This window comes from Pararge aegeria, chromosome 24, assembly GCF_905163445.1.
Source record: "Pararge aegeria chromosome 24, ilParAegt1.1, whole genome shotgun sequence".
NCBI lineage: Eukaryota > Metazoa > Arthropoda > Insecta > Lepidoptera > Nymphalidae > Pararge > Pararge aegeria.
The window spans coordinates 5,170,791-5,198,725 of NC_053203.1; the positions used below are offsets into that span (position 1 = coordinate 5,170,791).

Here is a 27,935-nt window from a genome sequence, read left to right on the forward strand (position 1 = left end):
AACTCAATCATCAATACACCAATAATAATAGCTCGAAAATAGCTCGAATCAACAAATCGAATAATTTAAACGATTTATAATCCATATATACCGTTTAAGAAATCAAGTACCTCTAAAAAAGAGTATATAAGATGGCGTTATTAAACTAGTCAAATTGAAAACTTTACAGCTTGACCAAGGAGGTCTTAATCTACCAACTCGCGACAACTATTTAAACAAAACAGCGCACAAGAAAGTCCTAGACGCATATTTGGACTATATGACCAGAATATGTGTGCTGCTTGGAGCAAACAAAACTGAAGCGCGAGAACAAATGAGCAAAGTGATCAAATTTGAAACCGATCTTGCAAATATAACTATACCTTCGGAAGATAGAAGGGATGAAGAAGGATTGTACAATCCTTACACAATTCAACAGTGGCAGAAGGTAGCGCCGTTTCTCAATTGGTCCGTCTTCTTCAATGATGCATTTAAACTTGTGAATCGAAAGGTAACAGTTTCTACATTTTTGTATTCCTAGAGGTAATATACCAGTGCTATCGCTTACTAGTCAATAAATAATGTAAGATTTCAACCAAAAAAATCCGCTGTGGACAAGTTATAGTAAATAAGGACAGTTCAGAATACAGCTGTCTCTTTCCGCGGCAGTCTTACAATGTGACTAAGGGACTATAAAATAGAACAGGTAGCAACGTCCTCTGTGCTTCTACCACCGTCTACTGCGATCACCAACTCGTTTGGCCAGCGCGCTGGTTATTGGCAACCCCCCTGTCGGAAGAGACCTTTAGTCCAGCAGTAGACTGTTTTGGGCTGTCACACTTTAGTGTGAATAGCCGAATGTTATAATACACTAAAAAGCAAGAACAGGAATACATAACTTGTTTGCCCAGCGTGGTGGTTATGGGAAATACAAGGCATACATAACACAATCAAGAGAGGCCACTGATGACCAGCCCATTACAAGGGTCTCCTCCCAAAATGAGAAGGGCTTATGCCGTAGTCCACCACGCTGGCCCAGTGCAGATTGGTGGACTCCACAGGCATTTAAGCACATTATGGAGAACTCTAAAGCATGCAGGGTTACTCACGATGTTTTCCTTTCACGTTAAAGCAAGTGGAATTTTGATTGTTTAAAACGCACATAACTTAGCGATGCGTGCTGGGATTCGGACTTGGCCTCCGAAAGTCCTAACTACTAGGCTGTCATCGCTTATCACGAGAATTAATCGTGACATATTGTTTTACAGATTTCCGACAATGAAACAATAGTTGTATACGCTCCTGAATATTTCAAGAATCTGACCAAAGTCCTAAGGCGATACAGTAAAACAGAAGAAGACCAAAGGTGAGAGCACGCGATGGTGTACTGCCTCGCGCCATGGTTCTGCCAAAAGTATGTCTCTCTTGATATTGAATCCACCCATGGTTTAACTACCTAATTGAACATCAACAGTACAATATTTATTCTTTAATTTATCGTGTTCCTCGAGCATCTACATCCGTCATTTGATCTTTATAAAACATAGCTTGGAAATATCCATTGGAACTAGCTTTCCAAGAGAAAAAAGAAAATTTATAAGGTTTGAAACAGTTCTTTCAAGCAGGGCCGCTGAAAATAAGAAATTCACTACTTTTCTTAAACATGTCACACTGTAAAATAGATAAACTTTGTACGTTTGTGTTACAAGTTAGAACGTAATTTTTTCAGGACTGTCACAAGCTACATGATGTGGCAAGTGTCCAGATCTCTATCTACGTACTTATCAAAATCCTTCCGCGACGCCACTAAGATATTGAGAAAAGCGCTGTTCGGATCCGAAGGCACTGAAGAATCTTGGAGATACTGTGTCACTGATACTAATAATGCTATTGGTAAGAAAAAGCCTGTTTTAATACTTCATTCCTTTAGAACAACTGCCGTACGAGACAAATGATGGGCACGGGTTTCCTCCCACAATGTCAAAAGTCTAGGCCGTTCTACCTTGCCCAGTGCGGAGTATCGGCTTCAGATGATCATTATGGAGAACTCTCAAGCATGCAGGTTTCCTCACGATGTTTTCTTTAAAAACGCACATACTTTGAAAAGTTAGTGGGAAGCCGAAACCCACTAGGCCAGGAGTTTCCAACCTAATTAAGTCATTGGCACACTTACTACTTAAGAAATTCGTCAAGGTGCACGCGCTGTTTCCAAGATAAGTACTTGTTGGTTAGGTAGATAGGCGTAAAAGATAAAACATCCTGATTATAAAACTAATAAGGGTGACAATCCAGATGCACTTAGCAAATGCTCGTTAGCTGTGCGAGTGGCTGGTAAAACGGTACGAACTTGCAGGGGAACTAACTATACCACTATTTTCGCTCGATTCGTTACGCACACATTATGCTCGAAATGCTCCAATATTTCGCGCGCTCTCGTTTCTTAATAATGTGATTGCTCAGCACCAACAAATTGACATATTTAATATAAGTTTATCTAAGTTCCTAAATTATATTCAGACAGAGTAACTAATATTTTTGTAATGTACATCTGTAACTGACTTAGTATACGTTTTGGCTAGCTGTTAGTATACTAAGGATATAAATAAATAAGACCATAATAAAGACTAAATTTTAACAAAGAATTAAAAGAAATACCCTTATAATAGAATTGGTAATCTCCACACATTTGTGGATCAAGCTGTGACAGCGCTGCACAAAGACTATCAAAAAATTATAATCTTGATTTTTTTTTTTAAATGCGGAAGGGGCGCCTCAGGAAGTCGCAGTCCACCTCTGCAATTAGCGGCGCTTTGGTTGGGAAGACCTGCACTAGGCTATCATCGCAACTATTTACGCGTCTTGCGCAATACGTCGAGCATGTCGAGGTCATTGGTGACGCCAACCCATAAGATATCACGTATCAAAAATCGCTAAAGATGTTTTGTAATAAAATGTTATGCTATTCCAGGGTTTGCAGTTGGAGCTATGTTTGTGCGAGAGGTATTCCATGGTGAAGCCAAGACCCAAGGTGAAATCATGATCGACAATATAAGATCGGCTTTCAAGAAACATTTGAAGAATTTGGAATGGATGGACGCAGAGACGAGGGAAGCGGCGGAAATAAAAGCTGATGCAATTACTGATATGATAGGTAAGAGAAAGTTCATTTACTTTAATTCATCATTACCGGCCCACTACAGGAGACGGGTTTCCTTCAGAATTAGAAGGGTTTTGGCCATAGTCCACAACGCTGGCCCAGTGCGGATTGGTAGACTTCACACGCAGCTGAGAACATTATGGAGAACTCTCAGGCATGTAGGTTTCCTCACGATGTTTGGTAGTGCGCTCCGGGGATCCAACTCGGCCCCCTAAAAGGGAGGTCGAATTTTGACAAAAGGGAGGTCGAAACCAATAACCGCGTTTAATATTTTTTTGTTTTCAGGTTTTCCCGACTACATCCTGCATAGAGATGAGTTAGATAAGCAATACGAGGAACTGGAGGTAAAGCCGAATGAATACTTCGAGAACAATATCGCATTCAACGTTTTCAGCCTAAAGCATGATCTAAGGAAGTTGGATCAACCTGTTAATAAGACTAAATGGGGTAAGAAGTTTTTAATTTTCTGTTTTAAATTATATCTTATTAACATGTTTCTAGAAGGTTTAGCGCGATAGGATTGTGTTTGAAAATATATCAGAAGCGCGGAAATTTTAGGTACCGATCACACTTGGTCACTTGCTTCAGTTGTAAGTTGCATCGCTTCGCTCTCAGAGCAGACTATTTAGGTTGTTGGTGTTTAGGATGGACTGTAGCTGATAAGAAAATTAAGGGAAGAAGTAGCGGTTGGAAACCGTAATTAAAATGAAAGGTCCAAAAAAAAAATTAAATTATATGACTATTTGAGAAAAATTCTCGGAACTATACCTAACCTAAGGTGGCATGCGCAATTATGAACTTTAGGTCGCTAGTATTAAGGTTCTTTGTAATAATATTTTTATTGCCTTAGGCATGACACCATCAACAGTCAACGCTTACTACACCCCAACGAAAAACCAGATTGTATTCCCAGCTGGTATCCTCCAACTGCCGTTTTATGATGGGGATAATCCTAAGAGCGTGAACTATGGTGCCATGGGTGTTGTGATGGGACACGAGTTGACCCATGCTTTCGACGACCAAGGTCGAGAGTATGATAGGTAAGGTCTCTTAATTGCTTAAAATCGAGAATCTAATTTTTCTTTTATTATATAGACTAGAACTTAGTTTTGATTTAAAGATAGGTAAATAGTGTGCGAAAACAAATGAATTTATTAAAATGAAGGTTAGACAATAGTGTCGCCTGCGGAAATCTTTCCTGAAAGGATATTTTTTTTTGCGAAATTACTCTTTTTAAATTAATAAAAGTAGATGGTACTACAAGTGCGTAAGACAAGTCATTTTATCGGAGACCACGTGAGTAAAAGCTGAGGTTATTTAAGTCGAGGTATTATGATCGAATATACATCGATTGTTTTGAAATTAAACAATAATATTGTAACAAGTGTAGCTGTGATAGCCTAGTGGTTAGGACTTTGGCATTACTTTCGGGGGGCTGAGTTTGAATCCCAGCACGCGCCATTAACTTTTCTATGCAATTTATGCAATTAAAATATAACTTGCTTGTTCTCAAAGGCGCGACGATCCTAAACCTATACTGTAGCCCACCATACAATACCTTCTCATGTGGGGAGATCCGTGCAGTAAGCCGGTAATGGGTTATGATTGTAAGTAAAATAAACAAAAAGTTAAATTCGAGCAATTTGTTTGAACATGTCATAGAATTCTAGTTAACCCTTTCACATGATTGTGCACGAGAGCATAAATATCAATATAAAATGTTTCACTAACAATAAACGTGGTCTTTACAAGCTTGATAATATCTGCGAAATATTTTTAGATTCGGCAATCTAAACCGATGGTGGAACAACGCAACCATAGCGCGTTTCAAGAACCGCACACAGTGTATACAGAAGCAGTACTCTAACTATATGATGGAGGGACAGCATTTAAATGGAAAGCAGACTCTTGGTAAGAAAGCTGAGTTTAATTTTTAATCGTTATTTTTTCTGAAGTGACACTTCTTTATCGACGTATGGGAGAAATATAGCCTTGTAACTTTTTATGTTACGCGCCATCTTGTAACGTTTTCCTGTTACGCGCCTTATTTATTTTTATAATGTTAATTTTTAAATAATGGTTGGGGCATTATTTGAGGGCAACTTTCCACATTGGTTGAAAAATTTGGTTTCAACTGAGATATTGAATCGACCAATATGTTTTTCCCTTCAAATATATATTTTTTCATTTTTGTCTTTTGAAAGCTAAGCTAAATTTGCTATACTCCGCGAGCATCTTCAGGAGATGTTGACTTTACAATGATTAATTGTTATGTAAAGTCAACACACATCACCTGAAGATGCTCCGGTTTCGGAGCAAAACGTGCGTACATTGCCGACGATCTGTTTGGTGTGGAGTATAAGGATTGAAGAATTTATAAATTACACCATACAGATTCTCTTGCTGTTCGCGGAGAGCTTCTATCCAATCATTTTTGTCTGTCTGCCTGTATCTTGATCATGCAGCACTCCAAAAGTACTGAATGTATTCCAATACAACATGGCGTTCTATTCCTTGAAAGAGGGGATGAGGTTTTTGACGATTTATACTCGTTTGATTTCGTAAAATTTGACTATAATTTTTGTCTAACACTCGATTATACATTCTAAGTTTATTCGGGCTATACCAATACCTTTTGCATTACCCACAGATAATTTTTAACGTTTTTCTAAAAAGTCTAGCTAAAAACTACAATATATCTATATAAAATATATTGATATCATTTTAGGTGAGAACATAGCAGACAACGGCGGTCTCAAGGCCTCTTTCCACGCTTATTTAGAATACAGCAAGAACGCTAAATTAAATCTAACTCTACCGGGACTTAAGTACAATCATCGGCAGCTATTCTTCATATCTTTTGCTCAGGTATGTAATTGCAAAGTTTTGTAGGCTTTATATATATTTAACATTAGTTAGGTCTGAACAGTCAACCTTGGGTTACTCCAAAAAAAGGAAACTGTATATTTAAGTGATGTTTGTTATTCGCGAATATAATAATTAAACTACTTTTTCAACCTATGCTATTATTAAATTCCTATATTGGTACATTTGTAAGATATTCATCGTCCAAAACCTATTAAAAATCTCCTTGAAATAAAAGCAAAGTACCTAGAAGATAAAGTTTGTATTAGAAAAGTAAACTATAAATCTTCTAATTCGAGATAAATATCACCCCTTTCATAGATAACTGTCTTAAATTAATTTTAAAACTAAGGTGACCAAATTTAATTAACTTTGCTTCATTTCAAATGAAGGTATGGTGTTCAGCAATGACCAAAGAATCAACAAAGATGCAAATTGAAAAAGACGATCATACCGTAGCAAAGTTCCGCGTCATCGGACCAATATCGAACCTTCGAGAGTTTTCCGAAGAATTCCACTGTCCTGTGGGATCCAAGATGAATCCTAAGCAGAAATGTGAAGTATGGTAGAAAATAGAACTACCATGGATGTATGGTGTAATCATGCTTCGCCGGTTAAGATGGGTGCGGTATGCGAAATATTTTGTATATTCGGAACATAGATGAAATAAATGTTTGTTTTCAATCTCTCTTTGGTAGCGATACGAAATAGGAAATAAATATAAACCATTTCATTTCATTGTAATGGAGATGAACATTAGCATTAGCATAATGGATGCTGAAAAGCTATTTGCATAATCGGAAGTTGGTTCGAAGGCCGATTTAGTTTCAATTATTAATTCTTCAAGATAAAGTCAGATCAAGAATCATTTTCGATGATAACACAAAGGATTAAAATTAAATGCAAAACATTTTGCATTTTAGTTTAGTTCGTAATAATAAAATGATTTTAGGAAAGCATTTGATCATGTATCTCAAATAATACACAGGGTTTTCAGGAATCCTTTTAAACCGTGATTTGTGTTCAGACAAGGAAAATAACACCAAATATTATAAGTATCGTTACTGTAAAACGTCTTTTTAGAAATGAATACTTCCCTAAGGTCTAGAATGCCTGGTATTTTACCTAGCGAGAGAACGTATCTAGAAACGTAAATGTGCCAAATGTAGTTTTAATATTTGTTTCAAATATGTTTCAATATGACGAAAATTGTAGCAACACGCAAGAGCTTAGCAGTGTTATTAAAACGGGTATATTGTAGATTTTTAAGTAAGAGCAGAATAAAGTACAATCATATTTTCTATGGCCACAGACACCTTTTTTAGGTTTTGTAAATGGTCTATGGGTTTAATTGTTTTAGTAGAGAAATTTGAATTTGTGACGTTTTGTTTATGCAAATGTAACTTTGAACTTGGTTTTGCTTTTCCGTGTACCCCCTTTTTTAAGGTAGGAACAGTACAGTATCCTAAGTGAACTTGTGTATTTCACAGGACAGTAAGTACTTACTATTCTATAAAATACACAAGTTCACTGGTGATACTTGTGCCATTATGTAATTTTCTATTTTACTTCATTGATTCACTAACTCGCTCGATTGTAGCTATTTTAGAAAGAGGTATTTAGGTAACTTGCAAATCGTCAGTGAAGTTCTAACAGAGCGTTAGTAGTTTTTAACGGGTTTTAATATTTCAATGCGATTTGATGTAGACAGATAACGCGCTTTCATTTGAGATATTTTGATAAAATATCTTTTATTTCGTCAATTGCTTGATTTTAAATCCTTTTTGCAAATATGTACTACACCAATGGTTGCTAACAAATATTTTATACAGTTTTATTACCTACTTCCCTGTCAAGTAGACTTTTAGACATACGCATTGTTAGAATTTCACTGACGAAATATACAGAGATAAATACAGAGCCACTTAATTATCTAAAAACCTGACGCTGGCGTCATTTTATGTGGCAAACGTACCGAATATTATTAGTAAAAAAAATGCTGAAAATATATCCTTTTTATAAAATATAAGTAGTCTGCATTAGGTTGAAAATTTCCTATATATATTAATAATCGGTATATGATATTTACTTCAAGAATAACTCGGTGGGGCTGTGCTTTTACCGATAAATTTTAGCATATAGAATTAATAAAGTACATATAAATATTATTTCTATAAACTGATTTAAATACAGAGTTTAAAATTAGGTTTGCAAAAACAAAACGCTTAAAAGATGCAGACTTAATAGAGAACTTGACAAAGATGAAAAATTCTTTCCATCCTAAATCCGGTTGAAGGAATATGGAAGGTTTATATATTAGTTTATAAAAGGCCACAATTCGTTGACTGTGTATAAAAGTGTAGTTTTTAATAAGCTTCTTGTCTCGTAGTTGATTATATTAATAGTTATTTTATAATAATAATGTTACCAATCATCAAAATTCTTTTTTAATTTTAATAGCCAGGATTTTAGACAAATAATAAGGCGTTTTCGCTTCTTACCGTTTTCAATTTCCATCGTGTTTATTTAGTTCAATATTTGGCATAAGGAGACAAAAATGTTTTCCCCAGATTATATCCACTCGCATAAGTTTCTTTTTCCATATTAATTGTATCCATAAAATCAACTTGTCCACAAGCTAGATATTATTTCCTCCTTTGGGCCCTTGCTCTGAGATTGGATAAAACTATGGGATAAACATTTTGTCCTTTGCCAGCGCAGACAAATATCTCCTGTGTTTATTGAAAATATCTTAATTTACTATTTGATTCAATTTCAAATGTATATTCAAATATCTCTTACCCCCAGTTATTCTATAAACTACAAAGTACTGTAAAGTAAGTACTTGAAGTTACTTCAATTATATAAAAGTTTTGATGAATAATCACATTATAGAAGATGAGGTAAAATGTCCTGTACTAATATCTAAGCTATATTTAATTATTGCCCGATCTAGATTTTCTATAAGTGTATGAGTAAAAGCGAATATTCACGCCTGTAGACGATGGTTATAGGTAAGCTGTGACTTGATGAATATGGATTTGAAAAAACTATTGCCGTCGCGTTGAGCAAACTCATGTCTCCCTCTATAAGAGAGCGAAAGAGAAATATGACGTGATCGACGTTTCGTATTCCCGTTTTCTCATGCAAAATTAAAACGATTCTATTATTTGTAGCATGCAAATTTTAAGAAAGTTCTACGTGTCCTTATTTTTTACAGATTTGAATATTGCGGTAAGAAAGGTAAACTAATCATTTTAGATGGTCAGGTTTTTTTTCTTACATTTGACCGTAATCAAAAGCGGGCAATTCACTTGTTGACAATCCCAAACTTACTAAAAGGTTGGACACTTTGTCTCAGCGTAGATACATCAGTACTCTGTGTTTTCAACCAGTATAATGGGGGTGCTCTTACGATGATACCCCCTTATCCGTTATCTAATAGTACTATGCGTCGCGGAAACATATTCCATTTCCACCACCTGCACGGTTAGCTTACTTACGCACAGTTGCAAATAATATCCAAATAATAAGTGTCACGACACGAATAATATAAGGGACACAATCTCCTGGCAAAGGATAAAATTAACGTGCCCACACCTATGCATATATACCTATATATACAAATATAATATAAACATATAATAAACTTACAATAAAATATATAGATAGATAGTGATAATAAATAAATATATACAATATTGTCAAACCACAATTAAAACAGAAGGGAATAGGCATGTTACAGTTCTGCAGATTCAGACAAAAAATTATCTTAGACAAGTTTTTTAAAAATGCTATTTTATAACCAATCGGTGGAAGAAAGATGAATTATGTGAAGGCACCCTTAAGATCAGTTGTAAGAGAAGATTTATTAGACTGTCCGTTATAGCAGATCTTTTCTCCCGCGAACAAGCAAATTTTGGAACCAACTTCCACCGGCGGTTTTTCCACTTGATTTTAATATGGGATTATTTATGAACACATTGGTGGTGTATGTGTTCATAATGTGGTGTTCACGTAACATCAGGTTTGTTCGCTATTTATTTATTAATAAAAAAAAGAGATATTATCCAGGGTGGGAATAGAGGACAACATTTTTATAGAGAATCCCGACTTCTACTATCGTCTTAACGATTAAATTACGTTATGTTGTTGAAATACCAGCAACACGTATGAAGCGTTATGTTTCTTCCTTTTTGATTCGTACCGCAAAGGCCTGGAATGCCCTCCCATCTTTCGTCTTATCTTAAAATCAAGAGTGAATAGGCATCTTCTAGGCAAGTGCGCCGCAACTAATAAAATCACTTCTCACTCTTAATCTTGTTCTTGTGTTAATAAATACTTGACAATAATACCACAGTAAATATATTAAAGCAGTGCGGAAAGTATAAAACACTCGCACACATACACGCACCGACGAGGCCCCAAAGCTGGTACCCCTGACTGAACCTTGCTTTGGGACCTCGTCGGTGGGTGCTTCTGTGTAAGTGTGCCGTTTCGAACGTTTTTTCGTAATTTCCATACTGCTTTAATATGTTTACTGTGGTTATACTTTCAGTAAAGCGAGGGACAATCCGTCGCGTCAAATCTGCGATTTCAGCTTTCAAGTTTGCATCCTACATGTGACCAATCGCAGGATTCGCTCGTTCGCGCTCTTTGTGATTGGTCATTCGCAGCGCAATTTTTAACGCCGCTAAGTATGATTTCTGTCTCGATTAATCTAGCCCATCTTTATTAACGTATTTACCCTTTTTGAATATATCTAGGTCGGGTACTATATTTAATTCGGTGTATAGGTGTACTTATTTATTGGATCTTTCCGGTTTTTTCGTGGAGTACATAATATATTAGTGTCTTGTATTTGTGAATAAATATTTTTATATAAATAATTTCTTCATTCTGTAGGTTATTTTCTAAGGAATTTCTCGCAGGTCGAATTAACAGTAACAAATAATGATATATTGTTGTGGAGTATATGTGAGCTTTATGTTCAAAGTAGTTTTAAACTTTGGATCAGTTAAAGTTTTGAAGTCAATATGCTTATATGGGTATTTTAGTAAGTCAAATAGCCCCGATTATCTAGAATATTGAAATCTTAATTGCGCATGCAATGCCTATTTGACGTATATTTTGACACCCCATTCATAATATGTAAGTAATACCACATAAGTAATCTTTATGCATATTATACTTATATATATTATTTTTTAAGTGTTTCTTTTTTGTTTCATCTTTAATTTTATCTTTACTTTTTGTTTAATTTAATTCCAAGATGTGTACACATACTTTGGGTTGTAGCTTAGAACAAAACTTGTTATTACTTATATTGAGATCTTTTTGTTATTACCTTTTTTGTGTACCTAATAACAATAAATAAAAAAAATAACTGTCAATTTTTACGTCACACATTCTGCTTACAATTAGAATTTAATAGATGATCCGGGCCGGATAAAAACGGTTTGTTCTATGTAATGGTTTTTGGATATCGCTTATATTGAGAAAATGTTGGTATACGGTCACATAAAGTATCCACCCTGTATAACTATTAATAAATGTTGTTACTAAAATGTACCTATGCCTTTAAACTGTTTATGTATATGCCTGTGTTTATCGCATATTAATTGTGTCGTTAATTTAAAATTTTACTAGGACCAAATATTAATTGTAATAGTAGTATATTTTGCCTTTCAAGTAATATTACTTGTAACGAGTATCGTAAATTGAATTTTCTTAGCGAGAGCGTGACAATGAAACCAAGTGTGTAACGATCAATGTATACCTATGCGTTTCATGCGATGTTTTTCATCACGTTTGCGAGAAAAAGAACAGGTTAAACTTTCAAATACTTTATCAGAACAAAAATCATTTTTGCTATTTTAAATTTTGGTTATTCACTCGAGATTCATGCCTCGATTATTATTAATTTAGTCGTAGATTCATTTCTGCTTTCCGAAACGCACGTATTTTTAAAAATCAATGTACCATAATGATATACTTAAACTATTTATTATATAACTTGTAGGTATCTTTACGTTCTTGGTTTCAAAAATTAAATATTCATAAATGTTTTATTCATGAAGAGGTCTATATCACTGGCACTTTTGAAGCGTTAATACATATAACATGTTACCACTTATAGTGTCTTGCTTGTTTATATATACTGTGAAATGTGATGTAAAGGAATCTCCGAATATATACCTAATATACGAACGGTAACACGTGTTTTATCATATTAGCAAATGATTATTGTATATTTTCTTTTATAGGATCTTATTATATATGTATAAGAATGAATAATTATTTAATTTTTCTCCATTTATACTTTCGTCTTGGATCCCATAAGAATATGTTGTATTTCCAACTCTGACAACAAATAAATATTTGACAAATAATAATAATTACAAATTATCACAGCTCATACAATATGTAGTGCATCCAAAAGTACTCATAAAATGTTATATTATTATGCATTATTTCACATGATCAGTCAGTTCTCATTTCTTCGTAATACATACAATTGTAAGGAATTGACAATAATCTTCAATTTTCATAACAACATATAGAAGATTTAGAAGATATACATAGAGAAGTACCCCAAAAGTACCCAGTAACCCAAAATGTATTACGCAGGTAATAGTTTTTCATATTTTTTTTACTACCAACACTTCCGTTGAATTTGGTTTAACTATTATGTACCTGCCTACAAAAAACTATGTAAATAATTATAAAATAAGGTAACGTATATATCCATAATTTTTTACACCACAAGTTAGCATGACTGCAATCTCACCTTGTGGTACCTAAGTGATAAGATGGTAGCGGGCTAAGCTGTTAGAGGTATGGCAGCGATATTAACACCATGCCTCCAATAGCTCCCGTGTTACCGGACCGCTTAATCGCTTAGCCGCACGTCATTGTCTATAAGGTAAGATGCCACAGCTAAAGTTTCACACCATTTTGGTATTATAGAATATTTTCGATTTTATCTAAATTAAAACTAATATAACTTACTTTTGTAATAAAATAAGAAACTACAACGTATATTACGTCTTATGTTCAGCTGCATTAGGCTTAGCGACGTTGGCAACTACTTTTGAGAAATGAATTCCTAATATAATATCCATTATTTGTAAGGTTAACGATCAATTATTTTTATGGTATACAGAATCCAAACAGTCACTTACGCAGTGCATTATTTATATGACATATAATATATGAATAATAAATATAGATATCTTTATATATATAAATTTCTTGTGTGCGTGTGTATGTCACTGAACTCCTCCTAAAAAGCTGGACCGATTTGAATGAATTTTTTGGTATGCGTTTGGGTGGCACCCTGGATGGTTTGGATTCACAAATCAGCCCGACAGATGGCGCTGGGGTCCGCTTGTATTATATATATCCTTTGGTTTTATAATTATCCATGTGATAGTAAAATAAAAAAATATATCAATAACAGTGGCTAGTTGTGTTTACACAAACCAAACATTACTGCCCAGTGGAAGCTCGGTCACGCACGGCGCTCGAAAAGCGCGCCTGACTTTATACATATAGTAAGGGCACGTCTACAAGCTACTGACCGATCACAGATAAAAATCAATGTAACACCAAGAGTCAGAAGCTAGGGCCAAACCGCCCTGTCCAGCGTGCGTCAAGTTTGCGTGTTCTATTTGACCAATAAAAAGACTTAGTCAAACCCACGCTTGACGTTCGTTTGACGCAATTTTGAACGCCGTTAAGGACTCCGGAATTGTACCGTTGTCTTTTACATTTGTGCGTATAGCTATTCCGTACCTATAATATTTTTGTTTGTTTGAATACACAAAGTATTTTTTTTTATTTGTTTATAATCAAATTGTATGAAATAGCTATTTTAACGATCTGCTATAAATAAAATTCTAGATAGTAAATGAAAGTTAAAATTAGTGTTTCATATTTTAACCAGTATTATCACGTTACTAGAGTAGAATCATAATATTGTAAAGTAATTAATATATTCATAGATTTATAATCGTCATTAAAATATATAAGTTTCATAAGCATGTATTAATTTATACACAATAATTAATTTTTATTTTGAACAGCTTGATAAAAATCTAGATCTTTTGATATTATTATTTTATCACTACATGCTACCTTAAATAACATAAACATATCCATTTAAGAAAGTAATGTAATACGTACATTTACCGAAACAATAAGTAAACTAATTATGTCAACTTCAACTATGTTTGAGTTACGGTACGATCCAGTAGTCACAGTAGTAGCCCTACATAAAAAATTGGTTGTCTGTAAAGTCGGCGATAGTTGAACGTGACAACGTCGTAAGAAAATACTGATGGAATGGTTGCATTCTTCAAAAGAAAATTTTAATTTTATTTGTTTGATAGATATTATCGTTGCTATAAACAATTGACACCACATTCACTTTTCACTGCACTTCATCCTTGCCGAAAACATGTAAATGTATTATTGTTTAGAAGCTGTCCACGCGGACGCATCGCTCACTCAAGTAGGAGAGAGACAGATGTCGAACGCGGAGGATGACTGTGCCTCTTTGTCACTCGTTTCGCGCTCTCGCTTGCACTTCAAGCCTTGAATGGAACGCCTCAGAGCGAAGTAACGCCGCATATGTCATGTTTTTTCGTGCGTGCAGCCGGCTCCATCGAATTATAAGACGTTGTCACGTCAAAAAGGCAGGCCTTATTTTTTTCCTCTGATTATTTTAATCATTAAACTAGATTTTTTTACAGTGGTACTTCGGTGACTATTCGCCTAATAATTTGTATGTGTGTTATTCTCGTACGGTATATTTTATATCAATAATATTTTTTCAATTACATATAGGTATAATGTAATTGAAAAAATATTAATAATATATATATATAATCATTATTTCAATTGAATTATAAACGTTACCTTTTTAAAATAAGTTTTTATATTTGTTAACGAAATTCCTATTTTATTTTATAACGCAAACTTTATGGTAAAATGATTATATTTAAAACAAATTTATGGAATGTGATATAATTACAGTTTATTTTTGACTGATTGTACCAAATCTATTTTGTTCATTAAAATTTGTGTTTTCCAGTAGGCAGCTAAACTAGTTTTATTTAATCTGCCCTAATAACCCTAATAATTTATTTTCGAATTAACGAGTGAAGAGAGTGGTAGTTGTATGTATTTATCTGAATATAAGTATTAGTAGGTCTACTATATCAATAAATTAATATTCTTCGTCGTTACAGTCTTGACAGACTGGTCGAGGTCGTCATCTGGGTATTACAGCTCGCTTTACAATCCGTCTCCACTCTTCTTTAACGGTTGTCTTTCTTGCGCATTCATATAGAGGAGCCTCGATTGCGGCCTTCACTTGGTCCGTCTATCTCATCGGTGATCTACCGCGTGCTCTGGTTCCTTCTACTTTCCCTTGAACAACAACATTCTCCTCCAGCACCACACCACATCTCAAGAGCTTCAGTTCTATTCTTCTCCCTCAGGGTTCACGTTTCCGAAGCGTAGAAAAATATGGGAAATATCAGTGCTTTAACCCCCACAAATTGCCACCACAGTTGGCAATTTGTGTTACTTCCGGCGTGTTGTTGTTGATACGGTCGGCAATCATCATTTTGGTCTTAGCGCGGTTGCCACAGAATATAAAATACTACAAAAACATTATTCATAAAAAATATACACCATGCCAATACTAGTAATCAAAGGGCAACGTGCCCAGGTGAGTGCCTCCTGAGTGCTCTTATCCAGAACTTGAAAACTACCGCGTTTTTATGTACCCGACACTGTCCTCTATAATGAGTACATATAATGGAGTTCTTAAGTTTGGTAGCTATGAAAAAAAAAGTTGGCATAAGACCAGTAAGGATACAAACAGTTGCCTAGAGATTATAAGTCATAGCACAACCAAAGCACATCAATGATTAAATATACGGCAGTCTTGGTTCGCAAAGAAGATACAAACATACTTTCACAGAACCACAGGGCTTTGTATTCTTCATTTCCGAGTTTCTTTGTCAAATGTCAAATGTGATGAGTTATCCATATCTTACAAAATGGCGGAGGTTAAATAAAAAGCATTGCTGCGCTTTTTATGAGGTGTTCGAAATTTCCGATAATTTTGCCGGGAATGTCAAAATAATCAAATTATTTAGAGTCAACCATAAAGAAGAAGAAGAATATTAAAACGGGGATAAAAATATATTCAATTAAAAATAAATGTTTTCTGTGACAGTGAAATAAAATATTTTGTATACATACAGTATAATTTAACCAACTATTGATTAGTTTGGAGTCCAAATATCATTCGTCTTCTGATTATGTTAGAGCTTGCAACCTGCAATTATATTTTAGTTTTTATATAAATTTTAGATAATCATGGAGCAAAATATAGTGGTTAAGACAGAAGTTCAACCTAATGGAGACATACTTTTATTCTATGTTGACGGTAAGAGTCTTTATGCTGTTTAATTATTAGGCATCTAAGTTTCCAGCACCCAGAGAAGTTTTTGTAAGACTGTATCATCATCATCATCATCTGCCATCCAATGCTAGACATATACCTCTAGAAACATAAATAATAACAATATTCCATTTATTTGTAACAACATATTTTAAGTTTCTATTAAACAGATTGTTGTTGATTACTTAAAAATGTTGGGACTGTGGAATATTCCAACTTTGTGAACTAGGTATTAGTAGAATATTTTTTTTAATTATAATTTCCTTATTTTTTGAATCAACTTGGGAGTAGCTTGATAGTGGTTTCCCTAATTTGCTCGCATTGGCTATCTGTATAGTATTTTGTTGCTTACTATTACTTCACACAACTGAACTGAACTGTTATAATGTATTCTTATTATAACAAAATAATGTTATCAAATATAACAGATAGACCACAGAGCAACTTGTGAGTTCAGGCAATAATATTATAATTACCACTTAATCTTATCGCCAATTGGTTTCTTTTTTTCCATTATGATGGACCTCTATGAAGTAACTTAAAATAATTGCACACTAAAGTCCCAACTTAAGTTTTATTAAAAATACAAACAAATGTAATCCCATCTTGTAACACAATAAAAGGTGACAGCCAGATAGAAATATGTAACATATTAAGTTACTGATGAAAGTGTTCAAAAATAAATTTCCAGACTGTATACTTGATAAGGATATTCTGCAGTGACTGGAATGTTATCATCATTATCATTTCAACTCATTACTGGCCCACAACAGGCCAAGGGGCTCCTTCAAGTCCGTCCACCTATCTGCAATGCTGGCCCAATGTAGATTGCAGACCAAACAACAGTATGCAGAACTCTCAGGCATGCAGGTTTCCTCACAATGTCTTCCTTCACCATTAAAGCAGTTGATATTTTAATTGCTTAAAACGCACATAACTTATTAAAGTTAAAGATGCTTGCTGGGATTTGAACTCAGCCCCAAAAGTGAAGTCGAAGTCCTACCAGCTGGGCTACCCCAGCTTTTAATGTTATTATCATCATCACATCAACCTATAGACGTCCACTGCTGGACATAGGTCTTTTGTAGGGAGTTCAAAATTCCACGGTTGTGCCGCTTGAATCCAGCGGCTGCCTGCGACACGCTTAATGTCGTCTGTCCACCTCATTGGGGGCAGAACTACGCTGCGCTTAGCAGTTCAGGGCTGCCATTCCAGCACCTTGGGACCCCAACATCCATCCTTTCTCCGAACTATGTGTCCGGTCCATTGCCACTTCAGCTTCAGCTTCATTTTTTAATGTTATTTAATATATAAATTATCTAAGTTTTTATTTTCAAAAATTTATTTAACAGAACATAACGGAGATCCAAGTGCTCTAGAATGTGACCAAGCCAATGGACATGTGCTAACAGATTCGTATATGGTTGAAGATTTTGTTGATGAGGATTCCCCCGATGAGTTTGAAATAGCCCAAGCTACAGAGCAGGTTGCCAGAGAGAAATGGCTGGAGGATGATATAAAACGCCTTATAACCTTCTTTATAGATAACAAAGAAACATTTTTAAGTGGTACCACAAGGAAAATACACCTATGGGTTGTAGCATGTAAAACTATGTTAACAGATAAAAGACCAATCTCTTGTGAAGCCAAGCTCAACACTCTAAAAAAGAAATATGCACAGCTGTGTATTGATAAACAAAGAGGACAGTTTATTACATGGCCATACTTTGATCTTTGCCATCAGGCTTTTCATGATGATAGTTACGTCAAAATGTGCCTCAGTGAAGCTGCTCGCGACACAGTTGTTGTCAACTTGCCAACTCAGAATGTATTAAATCAAGATGGTGTTTTTGTTGTTAAAAAAGTAAATACTGAAAATAAAGACGAAAGAGTTGAAGACATGCTTGCTTTGTATTTGAAATACAAGAAAATTTATAAAAAAGGTCATAATACACCAAGGAGTATGTGGGAAACAATTGCATTGGAGCTCGGACATGAAGATGCCGAGTATTGGCAAAAACGTTTCCTAAATTTCAAACAGCATTATATAAGAATGGTTTATAAACGAAACGAATGTGGTTCCGAGGCAATCAACTGGCCTTACCTCACGTATTTTGACCAAATATATGCTGATGACATTGACTTTCAACAAAAGTTTTGTCAACCAGAAGATAACAAACTTGATGTGACCGTAGTTATAGAAAGTTCTGAGAAACTGTGGAATGATATGGAAAAGACATTTCTAGTTAAATATTGTTTTGATTGCTTCAACGAATTCCAAGATCGTACAATACCAAAGAAGTTTCTATGGAAAGAAGTGGGTAGATTAATTGATAAAGCCCCAGAGGCATGTAGTCAAAAGTACGATGAGCTTAAGAATGAACATTTGAGTAAACTCTTAGAAGAAGGATATAACTTGTATGAAAGACAACCTATAGCTATACTTTTCGATAACATTATAGCTAGGGAAGTCGAAATTGAACTAGAGAAGGGAGCTGTGACCTCAGAAGAATGGAAGCCAGAACAAATAGATGAATTCGTACATTACATATACAATAACAGTAATATGATAAAAGATTCTGTCTGTTATTACGTATGTTGGGCAGTACTGGCAAAGAAATTTGAAAAGAGCATTCCCTCATGTAAAGAGCAATGGGATGAATTGACATCTATATATCGGTCAGCTTTGGACGATAAAAAGGAATATCCCGATATGCAACTCAAATGGAGGTATATGGACTTGTTTGATAGAATATTCGATTACGGCATGGATTCTAAGCTATTTCTTGGATATAAAAAGACACAAGATAATACTGTGGTTAATAAACCTATGACATTTGGAGGTAAGATGAATATATTATTAAACTAACTGTTGCCTGCACCCTTTCAGCTAAATGTATGCCCAAAATCAAGTTTATTGGTTGCCAAGTTAGGATGTAAAGGAAGGACAAACAAACAAACTTTCGCATTTTTTTTCTTTCTTTTTATTGGTCAACTTAACTTAAGAGTAAAACAATTAACGACAACTAGGTCACTCACCTCATCTCAAACCACACAGAGTTTATGTGACAAGGTGTTATATTTATAATATTAGTTAGGATTAGCAATCACTCCAATATTTTTCTAGCCAGTGGTGTGCATAGAGGGTGTGCACAGGGTATGCAGACAGTATAAAATGAAGAAAATCTCCAGTACGAGTTATAAAAACTTAAGGATAGGATAGCATTGTAAGAGTTATAAAAAGCCTGCCCGCAAGTATTTATTACTCATACTGGAGATTTTCTTCATTTTATATCATTTTATTTATTTAACTCTTTATTTGTACACCACTAAGAAGATAGGAAAATAAAAGAACAATAGAAATACAAAGACAGAAGTAGAATTGAAAAGGCGGCCTTATCGCTTAGTAGCGATCTCTGCCAGGCAACCTTTGGATTAGGACAATCTGGACACTGTGTGCAAACCACTGGTTCTCTTATCTTAGCAAAAAAAGTTTCATTGAAATCAGTTCAGCCTTTGCAGGCCTGGAAAATAGCGCATTTTGCATCTTGCTTTATCCTTAACTAGCCTTGTCTTGTCCTGCCTAGATCAGTATTGGTAGAGCTTTTTGTGACAGAGCTTATCCGGGGAAGTACTACAACCGTGTCAAAGTCAAAGTCAAAAATATCTTTATTCAAGTAGGCCCATAGGTGGCACTTTTGATGCGTACATAAGCATTACACGGTAGTGAGATGATGGCGATAACCACGTTCGTAAACTTAAAACTAAAGCTACGAGGGTTCCAAACGCGTCCTGGTCTAAGAAGAAGCCCGCAACAAACTTAGCCGGGTGTTTTTTTTTTGTTATCATCATCTCACAATGTTATTTTAAATTATTAGTGCTCATTTCTGCCGCTAAGCAGCAAAGACGCAATGCTGTGTTCCGGTCTGAAGGGCTTGGTTGCCGGTGTAATTACAGGCACATGAGACTTAACACCTACGTCTCAGGTCGATGGACACAGGGCAACCCTTCGCAGGAAGTGTTTCTAGTATGACCTGGGAAGTGCTGCTCTGTTTATATGCATTGGTTTCCCACTTACCATTAGGTGTGCTTTCTGCTTCGTCCATTAATTAATGATTATAAAAAAAAAAGATTAGTTCAATTACTGTGAACGTTAAGTTGATTTGTAAACAGACAGAAAAGGGTTCGGGTTATCATTATCATTTTTCTCAGTTAGTCCCACTTCTTTGCACAGAATGCTTATCTCACATTAGACATATGCTAGAGTTAGTTGGGATTTAGCGATTATTTTATCTCATGCTAGTGACATTATGAAAATAAAAAAAAGCTTAAGTTGCTATAATCCGCGAGAAGAAGGAGAATCAGTATGGGGCAATTTATAATTTCTTCATAATATCGACACAATACCGCAGCTTACCAGTTGGCCCAGTGCGGTTTTGTGGACTCCACACACCTTTGAGAACATTATGTAGAACTCTCCTCTCGTGCATGCAGGTTTCCTCACGACGTTTTCCTTCACCGTCGAAGCATGTGATATTTTTTATTAATTAATTTCTTTAATCTTAATTTATTCATTGTAAATCTCCTGAGGATGCTCCGGTTTCGGAGCGAAAATTGCGTAAAGGGTGCATTGCCGAAGATCTGTTTGGAGTATAAGGATAGAAAAAATTATAAATTTCACCATACAGATTCTCCTGCTTTTATAGCAAATGAAGCTTAATTTTCATAATATATCATGGAATTACGCAAAGTAACGCCTGCTTCTATCCAACATGTTAGTGGTATTATCTTGACTTGCTTTTTAATGAAAGGCGTTAGAATGCTTTGGTTTCTGTATTCATGCCTACAAGTTAGCCCATGATGGCTTGTGGTAAGATATGATGCAGTCTAAGATGGTAGCGGGCTAACCTGTTAAGGATATGGCAGTTTTATTATTTCCATAACTCTAATCCGCTTCCGCTAATTCGCTTGGCGGTATGAGTTTGTCGGTAGGGTTAGTAACTAACCGCGACCTCCCGTTTATAACACCACAACGCTAAACATTGCCACCAAATCCCAGAAAAAGTTCTAGAACAAAAGTATTTCATCATCAAGTAGTGTACCATTTTCCAGTCGGAATATAATATAATATTTCTTATCAATTTGAATAACGAAGGTTTCGATTTCTGATTTCATTTTATTAAAAACTAGCTCATACCCGCGACTTAGTTCGCGTGGATTAAGGTTTTTATTCCCGTGGGCAATTACGATATGGCGGTGTGTTCACAAAGACTTAAAAAAATTTAATTATCAAAAATTAATCGAAAATTACAGAAATTATTTAAAAGAATAAAAATAACAATTAATAGTTAGCGCGTGTGAAGGTGACTTCAGACTGTCATTCTTTTCCATTATTCCCTGCGCGGTTCAATCTGCAAGCTGGCAATCCTCACAAACTATTCATGGTAACTGCGCTCGTTAATAATTTTTAATCTCACAACGTGTGAACTTCACAAGTGAAAGTACATGTATTTTTCTATAGCAAAGCTGTCTGCCCGCGGCTTGGCTCGTAAACAATTTTCAGTTTTCCCTCGGGAACTACTTAAGGCATCGGGATAAAAGGCAGCCTATGGTCTTATCCATGACAAAGGCTACATGCATGCCAAATTTCATCTAAATCCGTTCAGCCGTTGTTGCGTGATTGAGTAACCAACATCCAGACTTCCACATTTTTTAAATAAGGCAAAGTAGGTCCTCGGGACGGGCATTTACGATTGACAATGTTAACGTGATTGAAGGTTTAAATATATTTAGTGGGTGATTAAAGCTCCAAGAGCAAGAACAGATATTTTATTCGATCTCACCTCAGTTGTTCGTTTAATATATCACTCTTTCTTTTCCAAAGGTTAAACTTTCTTGTATAAACTTCATCTTTTCTATTTCTATGACAATCGAAAGGTTTAAACTGAAAATGGTTTAACTCAAATTCAAATTCAAAAATGTTTTATTCACGTAGACCTTATTATAGGCACTGATCAAGAACTGTCATACACAACCCTTTTTGTTCTTAACTAAAGCTGACGTTACTAACATTTTCAGCTAAAAGAATAAACATCAAAAGCAAGTTGATCGAAAACGGATAGATCTTTGTTTCTCGCAGGTTAAACTTTCTTGTGAAAACTTCATCTTTTCTGTTTCTATGACAATCGAAAGGATTAAACTGAAAATGGTTTAACTCAAATTCAAATTCAAAAATGTTTTATTCATGTAGACCTTATCACATGCACTGATCAAGAACTGTCATACACAACCCTTTTTGTTCTTAACTAAAGCTGACGTTACTAAAATTTTCAGCTAAAAGAATAAACATCAAAAGCAAGTTGATCGAGAACGGACAGATATCCGAAGACGAGGAAACATACGACGAAAGAGGTTTCATCAAGCGCACTAAAAAGACAAATGGCGATGTGAAAGCCTTCAAGATACTTGAGTATTTTTTCAAGAATAAAGATAAATTCGCCTCTTCCCAATACAAGAAACTGGCGCTATGGGAAATTGTTGCTAAACAAATAGGGCTGTCTGCTACCGAATGTGCTCATCGATTTCGGAATTTCAAGCAGGTATGTATAACGACAGCGTCACGAGTGTTGTAAAACCAATTTTTACACTACACTAGTGTTGGAACTAAGTAAATCGCCACGTACCTTGCTGTATTTTCAACTTTTGTGACGGGTGGATTTTTTATAACCGGACCGGACCTTAAAACGCGTCATTTTGATTTAATTTAACATCTTAATGGACCATGGAATGCATCTTAGTTTGTGAAAAGTGTTGATGATGTCTAAGTTGGTAACGAGGTAACAATTTAGGGGGTGTTTAAAATTAAATACGTGAGATGTTTAAGGAGGGGGCCGAGTCAAATCTTATCTAATGTTACGTTGGGGGGGGGGGTCGAGTCAAATGTTATCTAATGTTACGTCTGGCAAATATCACGCAATTTATTTTCCTGATTGAAAATTGTACTATTTTGAGAGAGAGAGAGATTGGGGGATGGGGGACGGGGTTGAATAAAATCTCACGACATCTCATCAGGGGGGGGGGGGACAGAAAATTAAAAAAAACACCTCACGTCGCCCCGACGGGTTGTGGTCGCCCCCTTGGGGGTAACACCTTGAGAGATAAATAATAAAGGTCGCCTTTGCACCCTAACACTACAACATTATTTGCTTTTGTCATTGTTTTTCTTTGTGTTTTGTTGCATTAAAGTTATATATCTAACTATGTATGGTAATTATATTAAGCCGAAGCTCCCTTAACATAAAAACTTCAAAAATTAAATTATTATAAAACCACAAAGCTCGCCAAAGTGATCAACTAAATAACTTTTTGATTAAAAAAAACAGGTATACACCGGATACGTCCAGAGGGAAATAAATAAACCAGAGAAGCCCATAATATGGCCATACTACAGTTTATGCAAAAAAGTATTTGGGTACAGAGCCATTAAAAATAAGCTTAAAAACGGTAAAGTCGACTCGGATGACGCCGAAGACTGGTCTGCGAAGGAGATCAAACAAGTTATCAACTATTTTGCCAGAAATTACTACAACTTTATTGATGAGGTTGATGACAAAAGTAAATGGGTGGAGTTATCGCAGGAATTGGGGAGATCGACCACAAGTTGTTGCGACAAATTCCTCGAATTGAGAAAGTCGTATAGAAAACTAAAAACTATGAAGGCAAGGTAATATAATTGTATTATCATTATTTACCTTTTTATTTCATCATAATTTTTTACTTGCCTTTCGATAATTGAGATGATTATGTCTACCATTTTCTCGTATTATTTTTATGAGATACTAGCGTACCCAGCCCGCTTCGCCGGGCTAGATTTTGCTTTATTTTATTTAAAATTTGAGTCTCATAATATATTAAATCATTTATTTCTCTCCGTATTCATTCTCTTCTATTCTCTTCTCGAGCGGGTGAAGATCATTATCTACATCATGTACACCCAACAATAGAATATCATCATAGTAAATAAAAGCTGTATTTGACTGTTTGACAGTTCAAAAATAGGAGTGCTCCGATCGTCACCAAACTTTACAGGATTACTCGCCACGTCAATCCGGAGATTCCCTGAAAGTTTCATTGAAATCGTTCCAGCCGTTTCCGAGCCTATACGGAACATACCCACACACTTTCTCTTTTATATATATAGATATATAGAAGACTATGAACTGGGTAGATAAAATTATGTCAAGTATATTAACACACTTCCTAAACCAATATTTTGTTACATAAATGTTCAATAATGACTGTAAGTTGGATGCTATTTGTTTCTACTTCGAATAGGCATGATCACAGTAATAAAGAATTAATTTTTGCAACTAAAATGTTGTTTACCCCTTTACTAAGCGAACGACCTGTCATTTGTTTGTTAAAATTGACTGCACTTTTATGATATATGATTCGTGCGAAACAGCGTAATCGAGCAATCCGTCATGACAGGTGGATCGCCGAATGACGTCACCTCTATAGCCTTTGAAGTAATATTTCGGTTTTCATTGATACATTGTAGAATAAAAATATTGTTTAATGAAATAAAAGATACATTAGATACTTCAGAACATTATATGACAGTTTTTCATAAGTACTTTTTTTCTTTAATACTTGCCTGATGTAAAGCAATGATGCGGTCTTAGTTGGGGCGCGTTTGCCTAAAAAATGCCTATTCAAACATTCAAGTCTCACTCATCATGCTATAATTTTTTTTATTCAATTTCAAGGAATCCAGACGTCAAGGTGTCGTGGAAGTATTTCAACATGATGGATGATATTTACCAGAAAGGTGTTCAGCAAATAGAAGTTTTGGAGGACATGGATATTGATGACATCGGTTATGGATATGATGTACTGACTCAGGAAGGTGAGCTTTCAGCGTAGTTTGCTTAGGCAACAAAGACTGTAGCAGGCAGTGGCGTACACTTCATACATGCACAAAAGCACTGCATACCTGAATTCTTTAATATAGCTCGTATTGGAGGGGAATATTTCTATTTTATGCTTATATATCTGCTTTATGCATACCCCGGCCGAATACCCTGTGCAGCCACTGGTGGCAGGCATGGGCCCAGAATTTTTTAATAGGATACCAGGTAGTATAAGAGATGCACCAATTAATAATTTATTCAGGAAAAAACGGAAGAATTGGCTTGTCGAGAAGGCTACCTACAGTTTTAATGAATTCTTGCAAAGTAAAATATTGTGAAGATTGACTTTACTTATTTGTTTTATAGAATAATATTATAATGAATTCATGAATTCATATACATTTGTATGATATAATTGATTTTTTAATAATTACTATTAAAAAATCTAAGGACAGGCTTTGGTAGAGTTATAAAAAGCCAACCCTTAAGTATTTTTAACTTGTAATGGAGATTTTCTTCATTTTGTATCATCTGCTGACCCTGTGCATACCCTCTATGCACGCCACTAATTACCATCTAGCTCCATAGTAAGCGTAGCTTGTGTTATGGGTGCTAGGAAATAAAAATAAATATAGGTATAAGTTTTTAGTTTTAATGACAAAAGTCTAAGGATAAAATAATCTGACGCCGAGGAATTAATTTGTGACTTTATCATACACTAACTCTGCATATTAATTTTATTTTCAGATGACGATTTTCAATGTATCATCGTAATGCCAGATGGCGAGGATATAGATAGCGCCCAAATGTTACTACAAGACGATACTCAGCAAGAAACAAAACATGACACAGATATACGAACTGAAAACAAACGAATCGTCACAAAGTGGAATCGACGAAGCAAAACGCGTCTTCTCGGGCTCTATTTAAAATATTTAAAATCACATAAAGACGAGGAAATAAATTTAACAGAAATGTGGACAGAGATTGCATCCTCAATGGAAGAGAAAACACCGATATCCTGCAAGAAGATGTACCTTAAACTAAAAAAACTTCTTAACGAAAGCAATATTACATCATATCACAGTTTGTTGGAGAAAATCGTTGCTTTAAAACCAAAATTCAAAAAAGCAACTTCTAATCAAGATTTAGATTCGATTAAGACTTTCAAAGATGTGCAAATTGACGATCAAAAAGTATGCAATGCGCTGCTTTATTACCTGCAGAATCTCGAAGATTTTGTCAGTCCGAAGTTTGAGAAGAAATACCTATGGACGGAACTTGCCAAGTTTATATCAGAACCTGTCATTAAAGTTTTTAATAAGATCAACTATTTGAAGGAAAATTTTAATAGTGAACTGTATACCCCGTTCAGAGATATGCTCCATGAGATTATTTCGAAAGAAAATGCACTAAAAGATGCATTATGTAACGACCTTCCTACTATAGACGAAGAAGATGTTGAAGAAACATGGTCTGATATAGAAATCGAACGTTTGCTAACTTGGTACTTGGCGCATTTGGATAAATTCAAAAATCCGAAATTCGTGCGAAGTTACCTTTGGATGGAGGCGTCGGACATTTTGAAAAAGAGTCCATTGGTTTGCTCGAAGAAGATGTTGGAAATAAGGTCCGAATACCGGACAATGGTTAAAGAGAGTCCAGAGACATTGGACAGTTGGAAGTTTTATAATCTCTGCCAGCGTATCTATGGTACCGGGAAAAAGAGTACGAATAGTTGAAATATTTAAAGCTAGCAACTTCCGAGTGTAATTTCTTATTTTCCCGCTGGAAAAATAGCCAACTGGCAAATTTCATTAAAATAAGCGGATTTTGGTGGAAGACAGACCGACGAAAAGAAGCAAAAACGCATCGTACATTTTAGCATGCGCTTTAATATGTAATGTTAAGTAAGGATTTTTAATCTACATCATGATATTAAATGTTTAAAGGTTCATTTTGTGGCAACCACACGACAAGATTTATTTATTTATTATAAAAGGCATTTATGTACCAAAACGGTTCGAGTAAATTGTAAATATAAAAAAACTTAAAAGGCGGTACAGTAAAATTAAATGTAGCATATAAATTAAAGTAAAAGTAATACACATATTTTGTCTTTCGATATTTTCTAGTCCCCTTCCTTCAGTTTATTAGTTAAAATAACAGATTTATGCTAACAATGATATGAAAAATATGAATAAATAGAACAAGAGATTTTCTATATGTATGTTTTTATTATATATTAAAATATAATCTTACAAGATAGGTGTAGTGGGAATAGATGTTGGTGTACTTTCTAAGCACATGTGAATTCATTATCTTGAATAGATTTCACATGATAGATTCAAAAATGGTTCTAAAACTATTTCCTAGATTATTTCTTTTAGAGTAGTAACTGTACCATCTTTTCATACTAAAAAACTATGACATCAGTAGCCCTAGATTGACTAGCTCGCCATCGAAGAGTCGTTTTGGCATATCAAACTGAATCGTTAAAGTAAAAATAAGCCTAATTTTTGCCTGTATAGAGTCGCAATCT

General features: G+C 35.0%; 2 protein-coding genes across 5 annotated transcripts in view; both read left to right on the forward strand.

Moving 5' to 3' along the window:
- LOC120634484 (endothelin-converting enzyme homolog) overlaps positions 1–8,460 on the forward strand; it is a 91,082-nt gene extending 82,622 nt beyond the window's left edge. For both annotated transcript variants that reach the window (XM_039905121.1, XM_039905120.1), the window contains 9 exons: positions 170–490; positions 1,248–1,345; positions 1,709–1,872; positions 2,948–3,130; positions 3,422–3,583; positions 3,987–4,176; positions 4,917–5,047; positions 5,865–6,004; positions 6,394–8,460. In XM_039905121.1, the coding sequence (XP_039761055.1) occupies positions 170–490; positions 1,248–1,345; positions 1,709–1,872; positions 2,948–3,130; positions 3,422–3,583; positions 3,987–4,176; positions 4,917–5,047; positions 5,865–6,004; positions 6,394–6,570 (1,566 nt within the window). In that variant the 3' untranslated portion in view covers positions 6,571–8,460. The remainder of the gene's footprint in view (positions 1–169; positions 491–1,247; positions 1,346–1,708; positions 1,873–2,947; positions 3,131–3,421; positions 3,584–3,986; positions 4,177–4,916; positions 5,048–5,864; positions 6,005–6,393) is intronic.
- Positions 8,461–16,063: 7,603 nt separating this feature from the next.
- On the forward strand, positions 16,064–27,508 carry LOC120634496. Of its 3 annotated transcripts, none has more exons than XM_039905151.1 (7): positions 16,064–16,117; positions 16,391–16,466; positions 17,834–19,324; positions 22,815–23,080; positions 23,864–24,204; positions 25,250–25,389; positions 26,141–27,508. In XM_039905151.1, exons 2-7 carry the CDS (start codon positions 16,397–16,399, stop codon positions 27,133–27,135), a joined length of 3,303 nt encoding a protein of 1,100 aa, XP_039761085.1. In that variant the 5' UTR covers positions 16,064–16,117; positions 16,391–16,396; the 3' UTR covers positions 27,136–27,508. The 3 variants fall into 3 exon arrangements, with proteins under 3 accessions (XP_039761085.1, XP_039761084.1, XP_039761083.1); XM_039905149.1 differs by lacking the exon at positions 16,064–16,117 and adding an exon at positions 16,226–16,246; XM_039905150.1 differs by lacking the exon at positions 16,064–16,117 and having other exon boundaries at positions 16,210–16,466.
- The last annotated feature ends 427 nt before the right edge of the window (positions 27,509–27,935 follow it).